The sequence below is a fragment of the Rhizophagus irregularis genome, chromosome 28 (genome assembly GCF_026210795.1).
Source record: "Rhizophagus irregularis chromosome 28, complete sequence".
Classification (NCBI taxonomy): domain Eukaryota; kingdom Fungi; phylum Glomeromycota; class Glomeromycetes; order Glomerales; family Glomeraceae; genus Rhizophagus; species Rhizophagus irregularis.
The window spans coordinates 2380320-2408279 of record NC_089456.1 but is presented as its reverse complement, the minus strand read 5'-3'; the positions used below and the strand labels follow the sequence as shown (position 1 = coordinate 2408279).

At 28.6% G+C, this 27960-nt stretch overlaps 7 protein-coding genes across 7 annotated transcripts; 3 read left to right on the top strand and 4 right to left on the bottom strand.

The window, feature by feature from the left end:
• Positions 1-101: 101 nt before the first annotated feature.
• Positions 102-3732, bottom strand: OCT59_019163 (uncharacterized protein; the record flags this gene model as incomplete). The annotated part of the gene is made up of 9 exons (XM_025333998.2): positions 102-661; positions 744-849; positions 914-1036; positions 1109-1359; positions 1646-1652; positions 2174-2185; positions 2253-2483; positions 2551-2581; positions 2714-3732. 9 exons carry the CDS (start codon positions 3730-3732, stop codon positions 102-104), a joined length of 2340 nt encoding a protein of 779 aa, XP_025184536.2.
• Positions 3733-9221: 5489 nt separating this feature from the next.
• OCT59_019162 (uncharacterized protein) lies at positions 9222-10709 on the bottom strand (the record flags this gene model as incomplete). The annotated part of the gene is made up of 4 exons (XM_066135841.1): positions 9222-9528; positions 9598-9765; positions 9827-10248; positions 10332-10709. 4 exons carry the CDS (start codon positions 10707-10709, stop codon positions 9222-9224), a joined length of 1275 nt encoding a protein of 424 aa, XP_066005094.1.
• Positions 10710-10777: 68 nt separating this feature from the next.
• OCT59_019161 (uncharacterized protein) lies at positions 10778-11306 on the bottom strand (the record flags this gene model as incomplete). The annotated part of the gene is made up of 2 exons (XM_066135840.1): positions 10778-11077; positions 11148-11306. The coding sequence occupies 2 exons, from the start codon at positions 11304-11306 to the stop codon at positions 10778-10780; spliced, it is 459 nt and encodes a 152-aa protein (XP_066005093.1).
• A 65-nt stretch (positions 11307-11371) lies between these two features.
• Positions 11372-12025, top strand: OCT59_019160 (uncharacterized protein; the record flags this gene model as incomplete). Its single annotated transcript, XM_066135839.1, has 5 exons — positions 11372-11399; positions 11594-11611; positions 11705-11784; positions 11840-11879; positions 11955-12025. 5 exons carry the CDS (start codon positions 11372-11374, stop codon positions 12023-12025), a joined length of 237 nt encoding a protein of 78 aa, XP_066005092.1.
• Positions 12026-12055: 30 nt separating this feature from the next.
• On the bottom strand, positions 12056-13078 carry OCT59_019159 (uncharacterized protein; the record flags this gene model as incomplete). The annotated part of the gene is made up of 1 exon (XM_066135838.1): positions 12056-13078. The coding sequence occupies one exon, from the start codon at positions 13076-13078 to the stop codon at positions 12056-12058; it is 1023 nt and encodes a 340-aa protein (XP_066005091.1).
• Positions 13079-20901: 7823 nt separating this feature from the next.
• OCT59_019158 (uncharacterized protein) lies at positions 20902-22570 on the top strand (the record flags this gene model as incomplete). The annotated part of the gene is made up of 1 exon (XM_025331637.2): positions 20902-22570. One exon carries the CDS (start codon positions 20902-20904, stop codon positions 22471-22473), a length of 1572 nt encoding a protein of 523 aa, XP_025184537.2. The 3' UTR covers positions 22474-22570.
• A 1769-nt stretch (positions 22571-24339) lies between these two features.
• OCT59_019157 (uncharacterized protein) lies at positions 24340-25854 on the top strand (the record flags this gene model as incomplete). The annotated part of the gene is made up of 1 exon (XM_025324756.1): positions 24340-25854. The coding sequence occupies one exon, from the start codon at positions 24340-24342 to the stop codon at positions 25852-25854; it is 1515 nt and encodes a 504-aa protein (XP_025184538.1).
• Between the last annotated feature and the right edge of the window lie 2106 nt (positions 25855-27960).

Below are 27960 nucleotides of genomic sequence, written 5' to 3'. Positions count from 1 at the left end.
AAGTCACGTGATAATTACGATCAATTATAAAATAATAGAAAAATGCTGTATAATCATATAGTAATGTTTTGAGCAATTTATCAACCTTATTTATTATTTATTTAATTATTAATCTTGCGTCTTTTGGCAGCTCTTGTATTAGTTTTTATTTCACCACGTACAAATATATCCTTCCCTGCATTTCGACATAAATTGCAACATGGGTATAAAGATTTGTATTTTGATTTAAGGCTTTCCGAAGGTACTGCCAATTCATTATCATGTCCACACCAATAACAAACATCACAATTAACATTAGATTTTCTGCATGAATAATATGCCAATTCCATTGGTGTTTCGCAACTAATTTTTTCCCGTACAAAAACTTTGTTATATAAAATATGATCCTCTGGTACCAATGGAGATCCACAACTATAATCCCAATTATCTATGGCGATTTGACATGCTATTTTATCTTCTGCTGATAATGCGCGTTCACTATAAAGACAACGCATTCTCCCACATTGAAAGCATTGAATAAATTCACGAACACGTGTATTTACTAAAATAGATGATGATGCTCGTTCACTATTTGCAATTGTTGTTATAAGTGTTGGACGATGCTGTTCTGTAGTTTCTGATTGATACACTGTTTGAAATTTAGCATAATGGTCTTTATCAACTGTGATTAATAAAAATTTGTTTATAAATCCAAACTCAATTCTATTAATATAAACAGCAATAATATACATAAAAAGACACACCTGTAGAAGGAATAGGATCTGGTAGCCAATCAAGTGAGTCAAAGACATCATGCGGAAGCTGGACAGATTTACAAATAGTGCATGATGACTGCCCGCATTTTTTTATCTAATGAGAAATTATAATTAATAATTGTTTTTAATATTATATTGATATAATGAGAATGTCCCACCTGAAAAACATATTGGCGCTGCCTACAATGTGTTTTCATAAATTGTTGTAAATGCGTTTTTTTTGATAGAATATCACTTGTTGTTTCTGAAATCTTCAAAGTTTGATCAATTAATAAAATTATCTAAAAGTACAGCATAGTATTAGTTAATATTTTGTGTATTAAGATTCATTCAATTTAATTTTAAATACTTACATTAAAGAATTCATCAATTGTTGTTTCATCTGCTGGATTATAGCATTGGATTGGTTCATTATGTAAAACTAATCTTTCTGTACGGCCTTCCAATAGTTGTTGTACACGTTTTATGCACTCTCGTAAATCATTCTGCAAGGTTGGATTTGTCTTAGCAGCAGTACGAATTTCATCCAACGTATCCAATTTTGCAAATGCAGTTTCAGATTCTGGACCCATTACATCTCTAACTAATGCCACACCTTGTAAACCTAAATTCAAAATAGACATAATTCTTTCTGCTGGATTAGTCCAACTATGGTGAGGTGCCGTACGCATAGCAATGAGCATATCAAAATCTCCATGTAAAAATAAACAAATGAGAGAAATTTGAACTGAACCAAATATTGTACGATGATCAGGACCTCCATCAGTGTAAAGACAAAGAATTGGAGGAATATTGCCAGAATGATAAGTGGAAATTGCATTATAAAATTCAGTAGTATGCCTAATAGCACTACTAGACTGAAATACTGTATCTTTAAATGAAACAAATACCTTTCCACTATAAAAAGAATTTTCAATTGATTCAGGGATATTACAAAAAAATATCACAGAAGGGGTAAGAGATAATTTTGTAAAATCATGGTCACATGCAACTAAAGAAGTTTCTTGAAAAACCATGGTTTTTTTGTTACGTACACCAGTGGAAGTGTTGACACCTTCTCCAATAGGAACCTTATGTTTATCATCAGCACAAATAAATGAAACATACTGTCGGTATAAAATTGCAAATTCTCGCAAATACCGGAAAAGAGTTGCGCAATAATGTGTATCTGGGTGATCTTTGCGAAGTTGCCTTGCCTGAACCATAAATTTAATATTAAAACGTCCAGTATATTGTTTTGCACTTTTTGCTATTGGATTTGTTGGTTGAAACTGTAGGTGAATCCACTCCTCACTTGGAATTAAAATAGTTCCGGGTACAAACTTTTCATCTAGCCGCTGAATAAATATATTGCGAAGATCGCGTATTGAAATAGCAAGTGGCATGTAAAGAACATTGCCATGCCGCCGATCATTAACTGCTGGTAAGTTCTAAGTGAAAATATAAAATAAATTAATATGTGTGTATAAAAAACAAAACAATTTAAAAGTAAATTACCTCATTAAAGTAAGCATTCATTTCATTCCAAAAAGTATCAAATTTAGTTCCTTTAAATCCATTGTTTTGACGCAAATCACATATAATTGATGGATCTTCCAATTCTAACATAAGACGAAGTCGTTCTTCTAACTCTTTACTAATACTATTTGATGCTACTGCGGCATCACCAGTCAAATCATAATATAAAATGCGTAAAATAGCAGGTGTAATTGTTTTGACTAATGAATACTATATTTTTGAAATAAAAACATTAATTGTGATATATTTTTAAAAAATAAATGCAATTTTTATTGACCTTTTTTAATACATTTTTTCGCATTTGTCGACTGAAATACTGTGGCAATTTTTCTTGAATAGTTGTTATTACACGTGCATGTGCAGTTTCTGATTGCACTTCAGAATTAGATGGAACTTTCCAAATATAGTTAATTGTGCCAAGATAATTTCCTTGGTAATACCGATATAAAGTAACAGGAAATTGTATCTGAAGATCCTTAATATAACGATACCGTTGTATTGCATCTTTGGGTAAAAAACTTTCCAAATCAACTTCGGTATAATAGTCTACATTAAGTAAATGATCTTGGAGTTGTTTGTATTGTGCATCAATTTTCCGACAGGAATCAATTGTATATACAATTAGGTCATTAGCTGGGTGACGTGCTGGTGTATCACTTAAATGTATTTGTTTCATAGATTTGTTAATTTTCTCCAAATTACTTGCATATTTTTGCATTGAAGATGTTAAAATAAAAACTTCTTCAGTAATATTGCACCATTGCTCATTAGTTGCCCAAGGTTGTACTGCTGATAATTCTAATGAAGAAGCTAGTTGTTCAAGTTTATCACGCATAAGATTATATTTGGCGTGTCTTCCAGTAAAATAAAAGAGATTGTAATGTTGATCATGCCGATATTGATTTAATCCATCAAAAAATTCTCCAAGTGAAAGTGATCGTTCTGTGAACTTTGTGCAATGTGGATCTATATACCATAATGCTGCAGTCAAACGTTCAACAAAACTCTTTCCAAGAGTACTATGTGTTCCACTTTTCCATCCAACTTCTTTACTTTGTAATAATTTAATAATATCATTATATAATAAGTCTCGGCGTGTATCTTCCTTTCTCTGTTCTGGAAGACAAACAAGTTGTGAATTTCTCATAAGTAAATCAAATGCATTTGGCCCTTGAGGTTCTTGAACACTAGCCTCCGTTGCTTCCAAAACAAATTTAATATGAGTAAATTTTAGCTCAAATAGCATTGATATGTCACCTTCCAGTCCTTCCTCTACATAAACCCACTTTTCTGGAGGCTTTCTTAAAAACACCTGAACACCATAACTCTCAAACTGTTCGTTTGTTGCTGCATTAAAAATGTCGTGAAACTGAAAGCTATCTGTCGGTGATACCTTTACAACCTTATCTGAAATAACAGTCTTTGCTTCTTTAAGCACACACACGACAAAGAAACCCATTTTGTGCGACAGAAAATCAAACATTGTGGCGGGAAGCATTTATATGTTAGTAGAAGATCTGTATTGCACAAATTGCACATGACAATTATGATTTTTGATGATCCTGCCATATATAATTTATTTTTTATTTTTATTTTTAACATAACGACATGTGTGGGGAGAAACAAATACATGAAATCGCACTAACACTACAAAGTATCAGCAGAAAAAAATCAATAAGATGGAACGCCCAACCACCCTAAAACTAAAATAACCCTAGAGTAGCCGCCTGCCTATTCTTGGACAATGAACTAGGCATGGTCTGTCATGTCTATCGTATTATTAAAAAAAGAAGAGAAAAAAGAAAAAGAATTAAAAAAAAAGAACTATTATACAAAGAAAAATCTATATAAGTAGGATAAGAAATATGGGAAGCCCAATTACCCGCATGCAAATAATTAGAAGTAGTTAGAATTAGCCATAATGGTAGAGGTGATCTATTAGATCGAGCTGCAGACGAGGAAGTCATGTAAAAAGGATAAGAATAAGACGATGACGTCCCGTCGGATGTGAGAGGGTGTGATCAATGAGAATGTGAAAAGGCCTCTGGTGTTGGTTGTGTTATGACGTGATGCCTATAGTGATTCTTGTTGTTGGGATGCACGTGCGGAGAGGTTATGTTCTTTTGTCATTTTTTCTTATTTCGGGATATAATGCCAAGTAAGCGTTCCCATTCACGTAAATGGGAATTGTGGCGAGGCCAAATAATTTTATAAAGATGTTGTTGAAACGAAATAAAAATTTGAATATAATTTTACGAGTTTTTTTCATATTAAATGTAAAAGAATTAACAAAGTCGAAATAACTTTGGGGAATGATTTGATGTAATATAAGATAAATTTCATGTGAATTTGCAGAAGAGTGTGTAATATGATCGAAGAGTGTATATCTCTTAATAGCGTCAGATATAAGTGAATTATGTCTGTCGATCATCGTTCATCGATTAAAGAAATTAAAATATTTTTATGATGGTCCAAAGTTGTGTTAATAAATTGGAATAAGTTGCCATATAGGCCAAGATGTGCGTAGTGTCCTGATGATCAGAGCAAAAAGGGCAAGGTATACCATTAGAAGGGTAAATATCTGGGTAATGTTTGAGTAAAATGTCACCACAAGGAAGAAATGTGATTGAGACTTTTGATTTTAAAAGTGTCGTAAGAAGATTTAATGTTACTACAAACATCAGTAGTGGAATTGTGATGAAGCCATTCTTGAGTTAAAGGCCAGTGTATTGAGGTGATATTAAATTGATCAAAAATTGGTGCTAAAGAAGTGTTGCCAAGGAAAGAGTCAAGCGTATAACAGTCCATTGCTTGGCGAGTGAATTTCCATATATTGCGGTTGATAGGACCAAGTGAAGCCCATAGAGGAGCCATCAATGTTCCTGGTAATTTTGTAGCATATATAATTAAATTATGCTTTAGTATACTGTAAATATTATTAATATTATTCTAGTACCGGCCAGAACTATGGTGGAATTACAGTCACATGATCACAGTATATATGTTGTTTATTGACCTTTTATTTGATTAGTAAGGGGGGGAGGGTTATGTTAAACAAAGTATTGGATTTGAACGGCCTAATTTTACTTTTTTTTTACTTTTTGTAAGTCAGAAAAGACGTAATTTGTTTCGCAATTTAATTAATTATTTTATTTATTCTTATGATCAAAAGACATGATAATGCATAATAATATTATTAACTTAAAATTAGTCTTAACGAATTTAATATACTATATTTAATTAAATTTATTATTTATTTTATTTATTCTAGAACATTTAATATACATATAACATTTATAATTTTTTTTTAATCGTGTAAGATTTTATTTATTGAAAAATCAAGCTGCAAGATATTACAGACCAGTTTTTAGCCGACCATCATCTCTAATTTTTTATTAAAAAATTTAATAATGATGATATTGGCCAAAAAACCGATTCTGGATCGGCCCTGATTGAAAAAGCCAATCTTTTTGGACCGGACTTTCAAAATAGGATGGGGTGAAACTTTTTTTTTTTACAGTATTTCTTGGAAATGTAACTTGTCATTTCTTTACTTTCTATTTTTGTAGATTTTGGTTTTAAGTATAGAACACAGAAATGTTGGTAAGTTTTGCAACGGGTGTTGCAAAACTTTTTATTTATTATATTAATTAGGAACGTTTATTAACGTTTCTTGTTGTTTTTTAGATTTTCAGGCTCGGGACACTGGAACACCAAAACAGCAAGTTTTGCAACACCTGTTGTGAAACTTAATTCTTATTTATATTTTTTCATTTTTTTTAAAAAAAAGAAAACGATTACTAAATTTTCTGTTTCTCTTTGTAGATTCTGGCTTTGATGATAAGTTTCCAAATTTCGAAACTTATTTTTTTTATAAGGAATGGTATTAATATTTTTTATTATTATTATAGATCCTAGAGTTTCAAATAGGGGTATAGGAGTAAGTTTCTCTTTACAAACTTTTATTTATCTATTTTATTATTAGAATCATTCTTTAATGTTTCTCTAAAGTGTGAATTATCAAAAACTTTATATGTCTATTTGTAACTTCCTGATGTTGATTTAAATAGAATCCATTGATGTTTTTTTTTTTGACAAGATATTTTTTTTGAAAAGGACTTTTACTTGATAGATGTATAATAAACATACAGTATATTCAATACGTATAATACAATATACAGTCAACTCCCTCTATAGTCACTCCCGTTATAGTCACATTCTACTATATAGTCACACCAGTTGAATGTTCAAAACACTTTATTATTTAAATCTATCCTATATAGTCACAATCTATCTATAGTCACTATCACACCTATCCTCAAAAATCTTATATTAAAAAGAACCGTTTATAATCACAGTTATATAAAGAATATATTAAATAACTTGGCATCTAATAATCGTACAAAGATGTATCATAGCTTGTTAGAATCGTCTCACTGAGACGAATCGAATGGTGGTAGCTTTATTCTTTTCCGATCACTGGCTGACGAGTTATTCAACAAAATGTTAAACATCGGCATTATAATATTTCTTGATTTACGTTTACTGCGCCATTTAACATTTTGCTAGATTTCTCAGTACCTAGTGATTGTAAAAAGACGATTTATAGCTCGTTAGAATCGCCTCATCGAGACAAATCGAATGGTGGTAAGCTCATATCTCTTTGTGATCAATATTGACGGAGTTATTACTTAAAAACCATTTAATATTTTTTAATTTCAGAAATCGATCTAGTGATTGGATTTCGATGTATCTTATACCATTAGATTCGTCTCATCAAGACGAATCGAATGGTAGTAAGATCGTCTTTCTAGGATCAATATTTGCAGAGTTATTACACAAAAATCATTAATATTTTTTTAATTTCGGAAATTAATCTAGTGATTGGATTTCGACGTATTTTATACCATTGGAACCGTCTCATCAATACGAATCGAATGGCGGTAAGATCATCTCTCTACGATTAATATTGGCGAAGTTACGATACAATAAAGTTTTAAGTATAATTCTGGCTAAAATTATGTTAATTTTTGGCCGGAATTATGATATACAAATATAAGAAATTTTTTATATAGTCACATCTCTTTATAATCACCAAATATGGACTGTCCCAAATGTGTGACTATAAAGAGAGTTGACTGTACTGTAAATAATGACGTCAAATTGCACCAAATGTAGAATAAATTATTTGTCAGATTTTTTTGTACAATAATTAAAATATTCTAATAATCTCATTAATAAATAAATGTATATTTTATTTGACATATTTATCACGCTACAGTAATATTGTCAAATGAAAAGACTTTTGGTTTATTTATTTATATTTAGTTATTGGATAGGATCATGTTTCATATAAGCTATTTAGTTGCATATCAGATATCGTATTTTTACCTGTAAAATTTAATATGTGATATACAAGACATATATTGTTTTTTCTACAAAATGTATACTACTTTACTAGTATATTAAGCTTTTAACGACCAAATCCAAATATACCTTAAATTTTCAAAAAAATCCTTTTTATTAAATCTGAATAATTTTTTATATGTTAATAATAACGCACAATTGATTTTAAAACTTTTTAATAAAACTGAAAAGGTTAATACTTAACGTTTAAATATGACTTTAATGATCCTTTCTCCTCAAAAATTAAACCATTCTTTCAATAAAAATTAAATGTTATTCAAGAGAGAATTTCTCTAATTCATAATTTGAAATACTTCATATTCTTCTATCATAAAATTTGGTTTATTAATAATTTTCTTTTCGTAAAAATTCTGTTTGCTCATACCATAATAACTGCCGTATCTTGAAACATGGTCCTTTGTTTTTACACCAGATAATTGCTTCTTTTTTAGAAGTGACTCTGCTTAATATAGGAATTCCTATGAAAATAATGCTATTTGACGTTTGACATTTTTGATCAATATGATTTATTTTCATCATTTATTAATCTAACACAACGCCAATCCAACGGATTATTGCCACAAATTATTTCTCCTAATTTTTTTAAAAAAAATATAAATAGTAGACTTAATCTAAATGAGTGATATTCTTGATAAAAAATCAGGTTTTTTATAAATTACTGGTAACTTACGTAATCAATTCTTCCTAAATTTCATTATGGCTAAATAATCATGAAATATTTCATTTCCTAAATTAACCTTTTCAGCCGTTTTAGCCTAATTAGTAACTAAAGAACATTTTTGACCCAAAGCTTATTCATTTCTAATGATATCACTATCTATAGTAAACGCAAAAGATTATATCAGTTGTTTGATCATTCATGCTTGACGCCGGTTCAGGACCATTTTTATCATATACTTTCTTTTTATACATAAATACATAAGTAATATTATTATGACGTTATTAACTTTTATGTAATAATCGCGTCTGGTTAATAGTTAATTCGTGATTCGCCGATCAGTAACATAAAATTCTCAGTGTAACGTGGGGCAAAAATTTTGCCGATCACTAATTAATTCTGGAAAATTACGGAAATTAGCCAATAAGTAACACAAATTTATATGCAATTTTCAGCCACTTCCTTTTTGTAAATACGTCACCATAACCACATGTTTCAATCAAAATGACTTTTCGATAATTTTGTTTTTTAATTTCAAAAAGTTTATTAGTGGACAATGTCAGATTGTTGCCTCTAATATATAGGCTCTTTCATAATTTCGATCTTTACAATTCTAATATTTGTTCAAATTTTGGGGTTATATTTTAATAAACTTGTTCTAATAATAAAGAAAAAGATAAAAAAGTCATATTTTGTTTATTTTTGGCGAATTTTTATTGAAATTTCTGAAAGTCAAACGCAAATTTCATATTATCAAAAAAGGTATTTTTCATTGTAGCAAAACTATTGGTTGTCTGGGATAACCAATTTTAAAATGTAAAATTTATTACAATCTTTTATTCGCAATTTATTTATCAATGCATTTATTCTTCTAAAAACCGTTCTGCATGTTTTTTTTTCGATAAACTTGAATATCTAGTAATCCAATTTTCTATCGTTTTTAGAGAAGGTATTACTTCAGTTGTAATTTCGCCATTCTCTGCCATTTCTTTCAACCCATCCAGCATATCCTTTGCAGTGTATCGGTCACTAGGATCACGTTGTCCAACCATAAAAAAGTGAGTTAACGCCGTTACTACTTCTTTTACTAGTCTTTTTCCACTGCCTTTTTTACCATATTTCTGATTGCATTTAAGTGCCCATCCAAGTTGTAGGTGAAATATTTGATTCCTATTATATTTTGAAAGTTTTTGAACATTTGATCAATTATTTTACATAATAAAACCAATTTTTACTCACTCATCTATATCTGTTTTTGAGAAATCTTCTCTTGATTCTTCACCAATTTGTGATTCTTCTCCTATTTCTTGCTTCAACAAATTCACTAATTCACCTTGTCCCATACCAATATCAAAATGAATATTTCTTCTGTTCAATTCATCTTTTAATTTATCAACTGTCCATCTTCTTAAATCCCAATGATTAGTATTTGTCACTACCAAATGAAAATTGTTCAAATGAATCATACAATAAGTGTGATCTATTAAATTGAAACGCCATTAATGCCATTGAAAAAATAAGCTTGCCTGAAGCTCGATATATTGGCATTGTCCATTTTAAAGAAGCCTTGGAATGTTCACCCACCATTGGTTCAGGCTGTACAAGTTCTGTTTTAGTAAATTTACTCACAGAAAAAGTCATCATTTCTCCAAAATTGGGAAGGTCGCGTGCACAAATATATCCAGCTAAGGGACCCTCCGTTGGCCAAGACCATTCAAACCAATTAGAAATTCCTGGTATGGTTTTAACATTACTTTGACTCCTTTGATCACGATTAGGTTTCAAGTAAGCTATTGCTGTACCACTTAAACCATCTAATGCCTTTTCAATATCTTCACCAGTAGTTAAATCAAACCCTAATCGAACATATCTCTTAATAGCATGTGAGATCTTAGATTGATTGAATTAAAAGAGATGAGAATTGCTCGAATGAATATATTTGTCAAAAAAAGCAAAGTAAATATGATTATTACTTGTGCATGGTGACTATCAATTGAGGTTTTAGCTTCGCCTGCCTCTAAAAAACACCACTTTTTACATTCAATATTATACCATTCTGCCCATTTTGAAACCAATGCCATTGTTTCTGAACAATGGTAGTGTGGGCCATTATCACTCATTACGATAACCCATTTTGGCTTTGGATCGAGTAAGGTAAATACTGCATCAAAGGATGAAGCAGTAAACCATGCGTCCTGTCTATTATCATTTGACCAATGGTCAAATGCTTGAATTTCTAATTCGTTGCTTTCTTGATTTTTAGAATATACCAAAACAGTATGCAGTGCCCATCCACGTTTTGCATAGAAGTCTTGTTTTGTTTCTCGAATTCGTTTTGGTAGTATTCGCATCTTATAGTCCACCACAATAAGAATACCATCGTTATTAAGTTGCAAAAGATTTGCATTGAATTGACTGTTCAAATACCTTTTCTTGTTAGGTGTGCAAGGTAGTATTCTAGCATTTCCTGAAATTCTCTCAATGTTTCTTGTTGTTCATCTCCAAGTAATAATCGCAATTCCTCAAATAAATTGAAGATTTCGTTACATTCAACACACTCTGATATATGATCCTCATTACAATTACCAAATGCAAATGGTAGGCAATGATTAATACAAGGGTCATGCGATACTTTTCCATCACATGTCACATGTAAGTGTTTTGGATAATCACGTTTGAGAAATCGTTTAGAATTTTCAATACTTTTAAGTAAACGCGTCTAATTTACAATTTTGTTATTAGTTTTGAATATTTATAATTATAGAAACAAAAATTGGACGGAATAATACCTGTAGTTCTTGATTTTCAATATTTTGTATAATTAGATTTGCCAAATCCTTAAATACATCATATCCATATGTACTACAAGTACTACAAAGTCCGCCCAAATCCTCTTGATATACAAATGGTCCATTTCTCAATCTTTCCAAAAATGCTGATCTCTTCATTCCTTCAGGGTACAATTTGTGAAATTTTTCCCAAAGAGCTTCTTTCTGATCACTAAGGTATTTTAATGGCAACCCTGTTTTGGCATCGACCTTGTAAGAACTTAAATTCACATTTTCTTTACTGCTCATGAACCATTCGAATTGATCTTCATGCTCTTGAGGCATAATTTTTTTTTCGCATTGGTGGCTTAGGTGCAGCTGGACATCCATGGCCAAATATACGTCCATGTATTTTTGCATTGTGAATTGTATGTGAAGAAACCTACAAAAGATAATGAATTAACTAGCGAAAAATTTATTCAAAGGTAATTATAAAATAATTACATGAAGTTTGGTTTGTAATTCCTTATAAGGAAACTTATCTGCAATTATTGAAAGTATTCTTTGTTTTCCATTAGCGCCACGTTTATTTAAACTCAAACTATGCTCAAAACTTTCCCAGAATACTTCTGTAGCATTGAACATATTACTTGGTATTGTTCGTAAAAAACCATTTTGATAAAGCATATTTATCATTGCTTTATCTGATTCAGGATCAGATGATCGCGTCCAAAATTCATACTATAATAATTGGTAAGAAAATTTATTAGTTGAACATTATTTTTTATTTATAATAGAACAAAATTTAACATGTGCTGTTCATCACAGAATTTATATCACGATATACCACCATCATTAGTTATTACCATCACCACCAGATTCGTGAAATATTAATGTGAGATTTTTGCTATTGAAAGTAATAAATTTGTTTAAAAGCTTACCTCCGATTCTTCTTTATCAAATGGTGTTATATTGATACATCCTGTAGCACGTAACATCGCCCGCCATGCTCTCATTTCTCTTTCTGAGAAAATATAACCATTTGGATATAACGAAGCTAATTGACTATGTAATTCAATTATTGGACAATTATTTTCTTTCCATTCCCGAAATAATAAATACCAATCAACTTGACTACATGTTCTTTTTTGTAAATGATATCTGAATATTTGCTCCATTTTTGAATAATCGTGCCATTCATTATAAAAACATACAAATTTTTTCAATTGTTCTAGTTTTTTTTTTACGTTAGAATTATCTAAGCCAAATAAAGTCTCGCCTAACCATTCTTTTAACATGCCCATTTTTTTCCACACACTATTAGGATCTGATCCATGAAATTCTTCAGATAGTTGGTTTTCTTTGTAAATATAAATGGAACTTTCATTCTCATTGACAGTTTGGAAAAATAATGCACGTTCTTTAGACCTGGTATAGATAAAGGATGATGCGAATCCACTTCCAACTCCTTTGTTTATTGACGCGCCAATTGAATGTATTGTTATATTGATCTTTTGCATATTTATTGAAAAAGGTAGAAAGGACAAGTCCGATACAATTTCACTTAGAATGTCATTGTCATCCATACCCATTACCAATGTTCCAGAAAAGCGCGTTTCAGTTTGAAATATTTTTTTATAGAGGTTTGAAATAGCACTAGTAGGGTCATTTTCAACTTCTTCATTAGATTCAGATAAAGATTCACAAAAAAATCCCAGTAACAAATTGTTATGTTTATTTCCTTGAACTATTCGAATAATAAAAGGTCTGTTTTTCAGCTCAACCTGTGTTTTCATACCAATTCGAAAAGGATAGTATTGTTCTACTTTCATTCCGTTCTCCTGTAACGATCTAACATGCCACCAGTTTCTTAAAAAAGGCCCAAAGTGTAAGTCAGGAATAATTATACCAGTAGCAATCAATGTTACTGAAGGTTTCCACCATTTTGACATGTTTAAACAGTTTGTTATAATATTTAATAACGCGTTGTCAGATTGTTACAAGTATACTCGTTCAAATATATTGATTATTTTTATTTTTATTTTTATTTTTAAAATATAGACTCGACTGGGGTCGAACGCTAAATAGGAATAAACATGATCTAAAAGAACAATAAATTCAAAGCTAATGTTATACCCAACCTCTCGGGAGGTGCCGAAGGGGTCGTCTTGCCCATTATTCAACCGAACAATCAAGCATAACCTGGAGTCCAAAAAGTACGATCAAGAGAAAAAGAAGAATTAAAGAAACTAAATTTAAAATTACATGAAGAGAAAAAATTATCTATATCTAACTCAAAACTACTAGGGTGCCGGACAGAAGATAACCATCCACCAGAATGCAAAAAATTACATGTACACAAAATCAACCACATCGGTAATTGCGGCAAGTGAGAAGGACGAGTAGACGGGCCGAAGAAATCCAAGGATGAAAAGAACGGCGAGAAATTCCATCTGGAGGTGAAAAGTTCGTCCTGACTCTGGGTTGAAAAGGATTTTGTGATCCGTGAAGAGAAGTAGAGGCAACACTAGGTCGAGTAGTAAGTTGATTTGTTGGATGATCATGTGACTTCTTAGGTTTTCTCCTACGAAAATCGCGTTTACATTTGGGTGTAATTCCATTGCGTTGTTCCCACAGTTTCAAAAGGGAACAATGTTTAGGCCATATTTGTTGATAAACTTGATCGTGAAATGAGATCAACAATTCCCATATAATGGAACGGGTAAGTTTGTCATTAAAGGTAAAAGATCGTACAAGGTTATAAAAATCTTGCGAAACAAGTTGGTGTATAATCAAATATATCGGATGAGTATAAGAATTTGACTCCGAAATCGGTAATAAAAGATCAAATTGATCAATGGATTGTGTAATAAAGGTAGGGTTATATGAAGTGTGTTCCTCAAGGAGACATTGTAATATGCTTTTGTGTTCCATTAAAATATTATTAATTACAGGAAAAAGATTAGTACAAATCCCCAAGTGTTCATTAGTATCCGGATGATTATTACACACCGGACACGGTATATAATTATCGGGGTAAAGATCAGGGTAGTGTTTAGTAAGGACATCACCGCACGGGAGAATATGATTAAGTGCTTTAATTCGAAAAGCGTTGTGTGATGACTTAGTGGAACTACATACATCTGGTGTGGAATTAAATTGTAACCACGCTCTAGTTAGAGGCCAATGTATTGAGGATAAGGGGAATCTATCAAAAATGGGTGAAAGTGAAGGGTTGCCCAAAAATTGATTAAAAGTGTAAACGTCCGTTAAATTATGACAAAATTTCCTAATATCACGGTCAATCGGCGCTATAGAGGCCCAAATATGAGTCATCAAGGAACCCGGTAAAGTTGTGGGATTAATTTCGTAAGGTGTAAGTAAACGTGCAGTATTAGCTAAACTATCAGCCATATCGTTCCAAAAATTATTGGAGTGAGCTTTAACTTTGTGTAGTCGAACGATCAACGATTTTTTTGTAATTAACGTGTCTATCAAACGCCACGCTAAGTGATTATTGCATTTTAACGTCCTTCTTGTAGAGGTGAGTTTGTTTGTAACTACATGGAAAGTATGAATGACATTCTGCGAGTCTGTGAAAATATCCAATTCGCTGTCATCAGGTACAGCAATAATAGCTGTTAAAAGCGCGTAAACTTCTGCTTTAGTAGAAGACGGATTAAAAGATAAAGCGCCTTTGTACGATGGTGGAGGAAGCCCCGAATTAGGGGTAATATCAGTAATCTCTATCCAAGCGAAACCCATTTGAGTTTGAGTAGAAGAATCAACATCTATAGGGGAAAAAGAACCATCAGTATAAAAAATAAATTTCTTCTGTAACAAAAATTGTTTAGCTATTTCTAAAAGTTGAATAATTAAATCTCTATTTCCTACAAAAATATTACCAATAAAAAGAGAAGAAGAGATATTTAAATTTAAGTTGATCGAATTATTATTGAATAATATAGAATTCTCATTTAAATATGAGTCCAAAGAGGATAAAATAGGAATAGTTGGAGGTAAAACATTGGGTAAAATTAATCTATGTTTACTATATGTAAATGCTTGAGTACGAAGCGTATGTAAAGGCGTAATAGGGAAAATAAAAGATTTTTCAATTTTTAAAAAGGGTTTGTTAGGTACAAATGTTTTTGCATGAACTTTAAAAAGAATTAAATGTGATGTTAATCAAATATATTGATTATCCCCGCCTTGATTATTACATGCATATATGATCAACATCCCGTGATCGGCGAATCACGAATTAATGGTTATAGTTTAATAGTTTATTATTTATTATGTAATAATCGCGTCTTTATAAAGTTTGACAGTAATCTGATCGTGTTTACTTGATAAAAAAAGTAAGATAAAAATATAAAAAATATATATATATACACCCACTATGTTTTCGTTTTGTCTCAACTTTTATTTTATTTTTCTAAAAATACTTCTATTTATTTTTTTTATAGAAAAAATATATACTTTTCTTTATTTTCATACATTTATTTACAATAAAGTGTGTTATCAAATAGGTCTAATAGAGGAGACTTTGTATGTGACGCGTTGTAAGTGATTTTACGCGTCGTTGGAGAGAGAAGCTCTGTACCGTTGCCAACTGACTCTTTAAGAGAGAGCCCAATGTAAAGAAGGTTTTGAGGTGCACTACCAACCATTTATTTATTAAGGTAAGCTAAAGATCCCTGCTTAGCCTCTCGGTTTGTATGTGTGTGTTTTATGTGTGTTATGTGTGTGTAAAAAACAGGCTTACAGACAAAAAAAGTTGAAGGGGAGGGGAAACTAACTTTCCTGGATGAGGGTTAGCCTATGTATCTTGCTCATTTGTTTGGTATTCAAACGACCAAACCTTTCTGGAAGCTTTTTTTTATGTAGTATGGTGGTGGTTGATTATTTTCTTCCACCGGTACCAACCATACTTACGATATTTTTTTAAATTTTAATTTTTTAGCTTATGAAGAAAGATAACTGCTAGTTTTTCCCTCCGCACCTTTGAGAAATAAGAATATGAAGTATTTCAGATTATCGTTAAGAGATATAACTTATTTAACAAAAATTTAATTTTATTGGAACTTGGGACAACGAGAGCGAAGTTTAAAGGCCTCGGATTAACCTTACTGTAGGAAGTACTACTACTATACCTCTTGAAAGTTAACATGAATGAAGATGACTTAGAAAAAAGATCGGTATCTAAAAAGGGAGAATGTATTAAAAAAAGAGAATGTATTTGGAAGAGTTTATAGAGAAATCGAAATAAAAAGAACAATGTAAATACAGTTGCTACATATCAATTAAAGATTGATACAGTAGAAAGTGAGGAGGTAGAAGTGAATTAAACGTCAATACACAATACCATATCTTCCCATAATAATGGAATCGCTAAACGACATCATAATCTGTTAACTAAAATGCAAAAATCATTCCGATATATAAATTCATTCAGGTGAATTGCCTGAAAATATTTCTCGTTGCACGCAGCCACAAATCATATGATCCACAAAGTTTTATATACGTCACGTGATCTGCATACGTAAATAAAGGATTTACTTTCGTACGTATAACTTTTTTTTTTTAGTAAAAATGTGGCCCATTTATATACTCTATTACGTTGGGTAACTTAAAAATTAAAGCTCAACGGATATTATAGAACAACCGCGGCAGAAATTGAACTACCATCAAAAATGTACGTTAGATAATTGAATAATCACGATATAAAAAACATAATTTTATTCATGAAAAAATCGATAATAATTTCAGTAAATTCATATTCACAACCATATCTTAATCCTATTACTATATAAAAAAATTTACAAAAAATATATCTAAAACTATTTTGGTATAGTTACTTGTATCGATTAAACAAAATACTTTTAAAATGAAAAGAGTGATGTTTATAGTGTTGGTATACTTTTATGGGAAATATCAAGTGGGAAATCAATTTTTTAGATAAATGTAATCCCAAAACTAAGGCAATCCTCTCCAAATAACTTATTTCAAATAACATATTACTATTAACTATTAACCACCATTCATTATTCCAAGATAAAAAACTAATCCTAAAATTCTAAGTAAACGATTCAATATTCAAATATTTCATTTATTTGAATTATTTTGATTATAAAAGAGTGTAAAAATAAATTATATTATGAGCAATGGAAATCAGGTGATTGAACCAGTTGCTCGAATAATTTTGAAATTATATTTTACTTCTAATTTGTAAAAAAAATAAAATTTTGAGATTTAAAATATTTTGAGATGAAATAAATGGTAGATTGAGTTGCTCGACGACTATTTTACAATCTAGAGCGATCACGTAAAATTATGAAGACCGTTCCTCCGATATCTAAGACCGGAGTTCCAAAATTCAATTAACGTACATAATAAAATGTTAGACCTTGGTGCACCTTTCATGTTCATCCACCAATTCAACTTCAATGACTTCATTTTGAGTCGTTCACAAATGAAATCTCCCTTAATTGTTGTTGTAGTTCCAATAATTCCTCAGAAGGTAAAAAAACAAGTTGCGGTCAATGTAGGGGATCACGTAAATCACGCATGTAGTCAGCGTGTCCTGAAAGTATATTTCTCCTTATATTCGTGAATAAGAACACAGAGTTACTTGTTGCGGTATTTTTAAAAGCTTTGACATCATCAATATCTCATACTGTACATAAGACGGCTTTCGCACATTATAACACCATCCATCAATCATAATAACAAATAACGTATATTTGATCGATGTGGCATCCATTTTATCAAATCTTATAATTTAAGATGAAAAGATCTTATCAATATTTGACGGAAACTTGAATCATTTGATAGCAATTTCCGTATTACATGATTCATACGGTTCAACGTCCCAAACGTACTAAAAAAAAATGTACAAATAAATGAGATTTTAAAATTAAATAAAATTAAAATTGGAAAAATCATATAAACTATATTTACCACATAAACGATAAGTGATATATAACCAATTATTTCACGTATCTTATTGTTACCATTTATATAAAATAGTGATTAACCACTTGATGTTTCTAATAAAAGTAAGCCAACATTATAGACGTTACTCTTTTCATATAAGAGTATAGTATTTTTTGATCAATATAGAACTATACCGAAAAAATTCGACCATAGGTAACTTGATAGCATGTTTTGATGGAATAATTATGTCGCATAATGCTAATAATAAAATATATTAATAATTTTGTTAGTATAAATATATATTCTTACAAAAAAACATTAAAATTGTTAATAAAACGAATAAATTACCGAATAATCATGATGCACGTATAAGGCTCGTCGATACGAGCAAATTAATGATTTTTATATCTATCTTCCCAAGTATGTTGCTTAAAAAATTTCTTTTCAAATATCTTTTCGAAAAGAAACGCAGGCGCTACAAAATCTCTTTTTTTTTTAAAAAAAAAATAATAAATTTAAAAGGTAATTAATTTATTGACTTGCATATTCATAGAATCAAGTAAGTAAAATATTTAAAATAATAAATACCTATACCATGTCTGAAATTGTAAAAAGCGAATAACATCATTATGAAAGTTACGCCAAGTTTAAGCTAATAAAAATTTTAAATAAAAATTATAAAAATAAATAAATTTAATATTAGAATAAGCAAATAAAAATATTAAATATCCTATAATTACCATCATGAACTATATTTTTCACATCGTATTTTTGGGATTAAAAAGTATTTTATGCTAGATATTATTTCTAATTCCTCCTGCTAATTTCTTTGAATATTAAAGTTTTTGTATATTGTATATTCAACATGCTTTTTTAAAAAGATAGTTTCTTTGATTTGAGTTGTCGGAAACTCACATTTTCAGACATAAGTAAATAATAAAATATGGAAATTTTTTTTTTTTTCGTCAAGAAAAAGCCCCTTATATCGTCAGAGTTCATGTGATGTAAATTAATTAATGATGTGCTACCATTCTTATATAATTTGGGAATAGTAAATTTAGGTTGATACGCTTAAATCTGATTGGATTTAGCCCATTAATTAATTTGACCAAATAATATTATAATTTTAATATTAAAAAAATTTACGATAAAGTTCCATATTCTAACATAGTATTATTATAACTTTTATTTCTATATTTTGAGTAATTCTACTGTTTTTTAAAAAAATTTCAAATTAATTAAAACTAAACTAATTTCCTATATAACAAATGGCTGTCTTATAAAACCTAAACGGGATGGGTAAATCTACCAATTTTTAATTGACACACGCAAAAGTTTGTAAAATTAAAAAAGTCCTAAATCAGATTATTGACACGCATGTCGAATTTCATGAATTAAATAACTACAAATATAAATTTAATATTGATTATGATGATGACAACTGATAAAGTAGACGCTTCACAATCGAAGAATTTCATAAAATTTCCATAGCATAATGAAGCCCGTCGATACGGATTTTTCTGGTCCTGACGAATCAAAAGTAAAATATCTGAGTAGTTTAATGAAACGAGGCGTTGGACATTTCAAAAAAAGAAAAAAAATTACAAGATAGTGATTAGTAACGACAAAAAAAAAAATTTCAGTATAGTCAAAAATTAATCAAGCTAGGAATGCTTAATTGAACAAGCAAGTCGAGAAAAAAGGACAATATTCACTAACTAGTGATTACTGTATTATATTATAATTACGCACGGTGTTAGAAAAAAATTTCCAGTGAAACTCAATTCAGTCAATTGCATATAGTTTAATTGGTCGGAAAATAATAATGCCTTTGAAACTGTAAAATTATGCAAATATTCATAGAATTCCATCATCAAGGCTTTTTATAAGCTAATTTTAACCACTTTGTAAAATATATTTGCAAATAAATCGATTCTGTCAATGAAAAATAAAGAGTTTCGGTTCGTTTGCTGAGTCCTTGTCTCGAAAGAAATTGATATGGAAAGTATATGGAATTTATACATTTCGTATATAAAAATTACTCTAAAATTGAGGGATATAATAAATAATAGTTATTGCGTCAGTCACGCAAGATCATGCTATTATTATAGTAAGAGTATATAAAAAGTATAATTAAACTGCAAATATATTTGATATTTAGCCAATAAAAGAAAAATATCAATTATTTAGCTATCAACAAAAAATATCAGTCCGTCAAAATCTGCATGATCCTATTAGACTGACCAATAATTATAGGTTATTGCACGGCCGTACTTGTTAATGATATGATGTGGCACAAAGTGATACCCGTGCAATAACAATATTAATGTACAGACCAGAATGACCATCATTTGATTAATCAACTAAGCTTTTAATTATACTTTTCATAAGCTTTTATATTAGACCTAATATCAAATTCATATTTTAATTTTAAATTAATATAACAGAAAACTAATTAATTTACACTGTGTAATATAGAATCATGTGTCAATAAATTTAGTATACGCAATTATAATAAATTCATTATAAGCATGATGTGTACATGATGATCCTATAGGGAATTTGACATAACATAATTGTAAAATTTTCCATAATATTATCTGACTGCAGTTGTCATACTTGAGACGAGTCAATCTTGACCGATTAAAGAAAGTACTCGGAACATATTTTTAATTACTAAAATTAGCGTTCATTACGCCTAATTATGTTACACACAGGTAATTGACGTGATTGTGCGACAATATCGGAATCTTCACTCCGAAGATCGATATAATTTACCCAGTTCAACATAATAATAAAAATTTGATACCTCTCCCTTTTCACTTTCAATTGTAACATGTCGTGTTCAAAAGTATTTTCAGGAGACTTACCTGAATTAACATATGAAGTTATAAAACATTTTCAAAATGATTTCTCAACTTTACATTCATGCATTTTAGTTAACAGATTATGGTGTCGTTTAGCGATTCCATTATTATGGGAAAATCCTTTTTCTTTTCGTACCGGAAATTATAATTTTATTGGAATTTACCTACATAATTTAAATGATAATTTAAAAACGAAGTTAAATAACGTTATTGACAATTCATTACCATCAAATACACTATTCAATTATCCTAGGTTTTTAAAATATTTGAACATATATAATTTTATTTCTTCTGTTGAAAGGTATGAAACTGCTATTAGAACTTCAAATCCCGAAAGTAGGTTATATTTATCTGATTTTAAAAGGTTGATTAATATGTGTGTATTACTATTTACAATATTCATTGAAAATGAAGTAAATTTGCATACCCTTGAAATAGAGATCTCAAGTACTTATTATAATACATGTTTCGATAAGATTCTTGAATCAATTTTACAAAGTACAAATTTTATTCATAATATTAAATATTTGAAACTTTATATCAGTAATTATAATGAAAATACGGTAATTAAAAATCGTATATTACCACTAATACATTCACATCAAAATCTTAAGAAAATTTTAATAGGTGATAATTATTTATCTTCATATCAATCATTATTATTATCAAATGATTATAATTGTTCAAATACCTTAAATACAATCATTTTCTATTATGTCAATTTTAAAGGATTAATCAATCTTGATAAAGTATTTGAACAATTAAATGTTTTAGAATCTATTCATATCTTTCATTGTTCTTCTTTAAATACTAGTTTTACTCAACAAATTATTAATTTAACTAAACCATTTAAATTGAAATCTTTATTTATAAGTGAAATATCACAAATTGAATCATTCCAATTATTATTACAAAAATCTGGCGATTATTTAGAAAATGTTGGGTTTAGTTCTAATTTTAATCTATCACTAGTATTAAAACAACAATTATTAGAATTATTTATAAAATATTGTAAAAATATCAAATTTCTTGATTTTTATGGGTTTGAAAGTCAGATTACTTATCAAGTATTAAATTTAATTGAAAATATTAAACAAAATCTTAATTATCTTTCAATTTATATATGGTATGATAATACTGGAACTGAGTGTAGTTCAATCGTATTACAAAATTTAGGACAAATCCTTCCTTCTAAATTAGAATATTTATGTTTAAGTCTTTATCACATTAATGCAAATGATTTCGAAATATTTCTAAAAAATTCTCAAGATACTTTTATTAAGAAATTTTTGATCTATAACAATGAAGGTCAAGATATTTTACCCTCTATAAAAAAATATATCATGAAAAAGAAAAGAGCAAATTATTTGGCAATTAATGATTCTTCTTTTGAAGCTGCTTTATTTAATTCTAGTTATAAGAGTAAGGAATTGTTTTCATTAAAAGATGATGTAAAGGAATTTGAATTGTATAATATTAAAGTACAAAGTTATAATAGCTTAGTGATTCGCATAAGTGATTTTGTAAATGAAATTGATTAGTAGTAATTTAAAAATATCAGATAGGAATATTTTTTTTTTTGTATAAAGTGCTTATAAATTTACTTATTTCAAATAAAATATTTATTTATTTATTATTAAGATTATTAAGAAATTTTTAATATACAACAATTTATCAATCGAAAAGTTCGAAAATTCTTTATTTTATAATATGATATTATAGGTGAATTAATTCATTTAAAGGTGAATCATACATGTCAAAAATTAATTATATTTTCTAACTAAAAGTATTTAAAGGTTGAAAAATCATTCTGAAAAATCTTAAACTTCATAAGTTAATTCAGATAAATTATTTTGTGCTTGACATGTTGTAATTGAAATGGGCAAATTATATCGCGATATTGACGCATAATTCATGTCAATTATTTGTGTAATTATAACAAATTCATAATTATAACATAATTGCATTAATATATATAATATATATTAATGCATTCATACACTTTCTTATTTCTCCTAGAGCATACCATACAAATTTTAAGAAATTAAAGAGATTAGTTACAAAAATAACTAAGTAAGACTCGACATAACCTTGGATGCAATTGGGAAAAACCAGCCGGATCGTTAACCCTGCTGTCATACTCACAATCCCAGTAAATAGTTTTTGTATAAATTTGTACCAAATGGGCTCATCCATATATAATTGGCTCTAGATTGGCTTAAATTTGGATTATTTTTTGCATAAATTTGAGCTACTAATTTCGAGCCAATGAGCCCGTTTGGTATAAATTTATACAAAACCTATTTACTGGGAATATATAATATATATTGGATTATCTGGACTTATTCCTATGTTCAATAGCCCTTACCTTCATCAGGAATTTTTTTCCGTTTAAAATCCACATGGAAATCCACATCAAATACTGTGGAAATATGTGGAAATCTAAATAGTTCCAGTATTTTCCGAATACCCTGTGACGAAACACGTGGTATTTTCGGCATAAGTCCACGAAATTCGGTGTGGATCCATGTAGAATATTGGGAATGTGTGGAATTCCACGTATTTCTGAGCAAACCCACGTGGAATTACATGGACCGACCCATCTAAAAACTTCCTGATGTTTGCTTGACTTAAAAGTTATTTCTTATTATGATGTCTGGTCATTTTATTTATTTATTTTTTTTATTGCTAAATTAGATATTATTAATTTATTGAAATATAGGATTATCAGTCTCTTATATTATTTTTCTTATCATGTGATATTAGTCTAATGATATGAAATTTATATTTAATAAAGTAACTAACTGAAATGCAACTACGCGTTTTTGGTTTGCAGTTTTTTTTTTGAATTTCTCTCGATAGCATATGGTTTCTATGCAATTTGTACTATAACTTTGTTCACATTGAAAATAAAATAAAAAATAAAAATAAAAATTTATAAAATAACTAAATGTAACTGTAACTGTACATTTGACATCAATGTGTCAATCCGAGTCATACTGCCTACAAATTATAGATCATGAGTAATTAAGAGTTTTATGAATAATTGGTCTTACTCATACTTTGGTATAATCATAATAATATTGCCAAATAAAGTAAAGTATGCATATTAGTTATAATATATACTTACTAAAGTTAAAGTTATTTAAAATTAGACATATAAATCTGATTATTTTACTCTGGTCAATATATCATAATTATAATATTGGGTATTGACACTTCGTGTGCAATTAATGACTTATCGTTATGATTGCTATAATTAGTTAAAACTGAGCCTGATTATTATAATATATTACACACAATTAATTGATGCAAATTATGCGACAATATCAGAATCACCGCTCGAAAATTAAATATAAATTTACCTAAGTTCGACAAATTTGATTCCTTGCCTTCCTCTTTCCAAAATGTCGTGTTCAAAAATATTTTCAGGAGATTTACCTGAATTAACATATGAAGTTATAAAATATTTTCAAAATGATTATTCAACTTTATATTCATGCATTTTAGTTAACAGATTATGGTGTCGTTTAGCAATTCCATTATTATGGGAAAATCCTTTTTCAATTCTTACTAAAAACTATAATTTTATTGAAATTTACTTACATAATTTGAATGATGATCTTAAAACGAAATTAAATGAATTTAAAATTATTGATAATTCGTTACCTTCGAATACACTGTTTAATTATCCTAAGTTTTTAAAATATTTGAATACACATAATTTTATTTTTTTTGTTGAGAAATGGTTGAAATATTATTCAAGATCTTATAATAGATTAGGTGATGTATATGTATTATTGTTAACAATATTTATTGAAAATGAAGTAAATTTGCATACCCTTGAAATTGAGATCTCATGTGATTATTATAACTCATTTTTCGATAAGATTCTTGAATCAATTTTACAAAGTACAAATTTTATTCACAGTATTATAAATTTGAAACTTTATATCAATAATTATAATGAAAATACGGTAAGAAATCGTATATTACCTCTAATTCATTCACATCAAAATCTTAAGAAAATTATGATAGGGGATTATTATCTATCTTTATATCAATCATTATTATTATTAAAAGAATATAACTGTTCAAATACCTTAAATACAATTACTTTCTATGGTACTAATTTTAAAGATATAATTAATCTTGATAAAGTATTTGAACAATTGAATGTTTTAGAATCTGTTCATATCTTTCATTGTTCTTCTTTAAATACTAGTTTTACTCAACAAATTATTAATTTAACTAAACCATTTAAATTGAAATCTTTATTTATAAGTGAAATATCACAAATTGAATCATTCCAATTATTATTACAAAAATCTGGCGATTATTTAGAAAATGTTGGGTTTAGTTCTAATTTTAATCTATCACTAGTATTAAAACAACAATTAGTAGAATTATTTATAAAATATTGTAAAAATATTAAATTTCTTGATTTTTGTGGGTTTGGAAGTCAGATTCTTACTTATCAAGTATTAAATTTAATTGAAAATATTAAACAAAATCTTAATTATCTTACAATTTATATATGGTATGATAATACTGCTGAAACTGAGTGTAGTTCAATCGTATTACAAAATTTAGGACAAATCCTTCCTTCTAAATTAGAATATTTATGTTTATGTCTTCTTCACATTAAAGCAAATGATTTCGAAATATTTCTAAAAAATTCTAAAGATACTTTTATTAAGAAATTATTGATCTGTAACAATGAAGGTCAAGATATTTTACCCTGTATAAAAAAATATATCATGAAAAAGAAAAGAGCAAAGTATTTGGCAATTTATTCTTCTTTTGATAAGATTAAGGAATTGTTTTCATTAAAAGATGAAGTAAAGGAATTTGAATTGTATAATATTAAAGTGCAAAGTTATGAAAGCTCAGAGATTTGCATAAGTGATTTTATTAATTAATTGTCTAGTAATTTAAAAATATCAGATAGGAATATTTTTTTTTTGTATAAAGGTGCTTATAAATTTACTTATTTCAAATAAAATATTTATTTATAATTAAGATTATTAAGATTATTATGAAATTTTTATTATATAACAATTTATCAATCGAAAAGTCCGAAAATTCTTTATTCTAAAATTTGGCGATCCATCATCATAATTCACACATATATTATGCGTATTATGCTTACTATAAGTAAATATATGGTGAATTAATTCATTTAAAGGTGAATCATACATGTCAAAAATTAATTATAATTTCTAACTAAAATGCATGAATGTAAGGTTGAAAAATCATTCTGAAATCTTAAACTTCATAAATTAATTAAGGTAAATTACTTTGTACATGACATGATGTTGTAACTGTAATGGGCAAATTATATCGAATTTCGGGGTGATAATCCCGATATTGATGCACAATTCATGGCAATTAATCGTGTAATTATAACATAATCACAATTATAACATAATTGCATTAATACATATAATAAATATTAATGCATTCATACACTTTCTTGTTTCTTCTTGAGCATGCCATACAAATTTTAAGAAATTAAAGAGATTAGTTACAAGAATAACTAAGTAGGACTCCTTTCAGGCTATAACCTTGGATGCAATTGGGAAGAAACCAGCCGGATCGTGAACCCTGCAGTGTGCACCATAAAAATTAGAAAATTTTGCGTTAAATTAGATATTATTATTAATTTTTATTAAAATCTTCTAATATTTTTCTTATCATGTGATATTGGTCTAGTGATATAAAAATTTATATTTAATAATGTAACTAAATGTAATTATCGCTATTATGCGGTTTTGGTTTGCAGTTTTTTTTGAATTACTAGCATATGATTTCTATGTAATTTGTACTATAACTTTGTTCACGTTGAAAATAAAATAAAAAATAAAATAAAAATTTATAAAATAACAAGACAACGGATGATTTTTCGTTTAAAATTTCATTTCACGTAAAAAAAGAGGAATTAGATAGTATTTATTAAATTTAACAAATTATAATTTTCATTAAAAAATTGTCTTTCTAAACAGATTTATTATTTTACCCGGTAAAAGAGTCTATAACATTTCATTATAATTCTTCAGCAGTTGGTCTTTTAACAAGATCAGAATCCACATCTTTTTATTAATTCCAAGTAATTATTCTCCATGACTTCATAAATTTCAATTCTTCCCAATTTTTGTTCTTAATCCTTGACAAACATTTAAGGATATATTGAATATTATAACGTGAGAAATGATCTCTGGCATTCCTACTTTTGATAATGTATTGTACCCCATGATTTCAAAGAACCCAACCAAATAGTCTTAAGGCAAGGTAATATACATTTCTTAAATTATTGCATGGAAACCATTCTATAATTTTCTTCTGATTTCTAGCTTTTAATTGAGCTTCTGTATAAATTTATCTATAAATTTATTTCCGCAAGCCCATTTTTCGAAAACCTTACCTTTCGAAGTCGTTTAGAATTGCAATTTTGGCACCAATCCCAATATATACAGTATTTGATTTATTATAATCAGGACATGATCAGAATTCTTGATTAAGAACTTGTTTCTCATAAATTTTGTAAATTTCTTCAAGATTATTCAATATTTTCAGACATTAATATAACGTTTAATACACTATATAGTAAGTTTCTCGCATTTTATAATTTTATCTATCATATAATCATGTAATTAATAAAATAATCTAATTACTAAAACTGCCAAAATAAATTAATAAAAGACCGCTACTATTAATAAGCGATGGCAACTTAAAAACATTTTTAAGCCGAAATATAAACTAAACCAAAATGCTACGTAGATCTTTCCTCGAAAATTCTTTACAGTTGTTTGCATTTGATGAGGCAGTACATGATTAGCTTTCGTAATATCATTTACATAACTACTTCAGTTTGTAACTCAAATAATTAAGACATCTCAAGTCTGCAACAAGATTTAATAGTTATTCGGCTTGAAGTGCCAAATAAGTGATTTATCTGATGTAACCATTAAACTTTTTTAAACTTTACCTGATGCACATGATATTTTGTCAATCATCAATTATAAAAT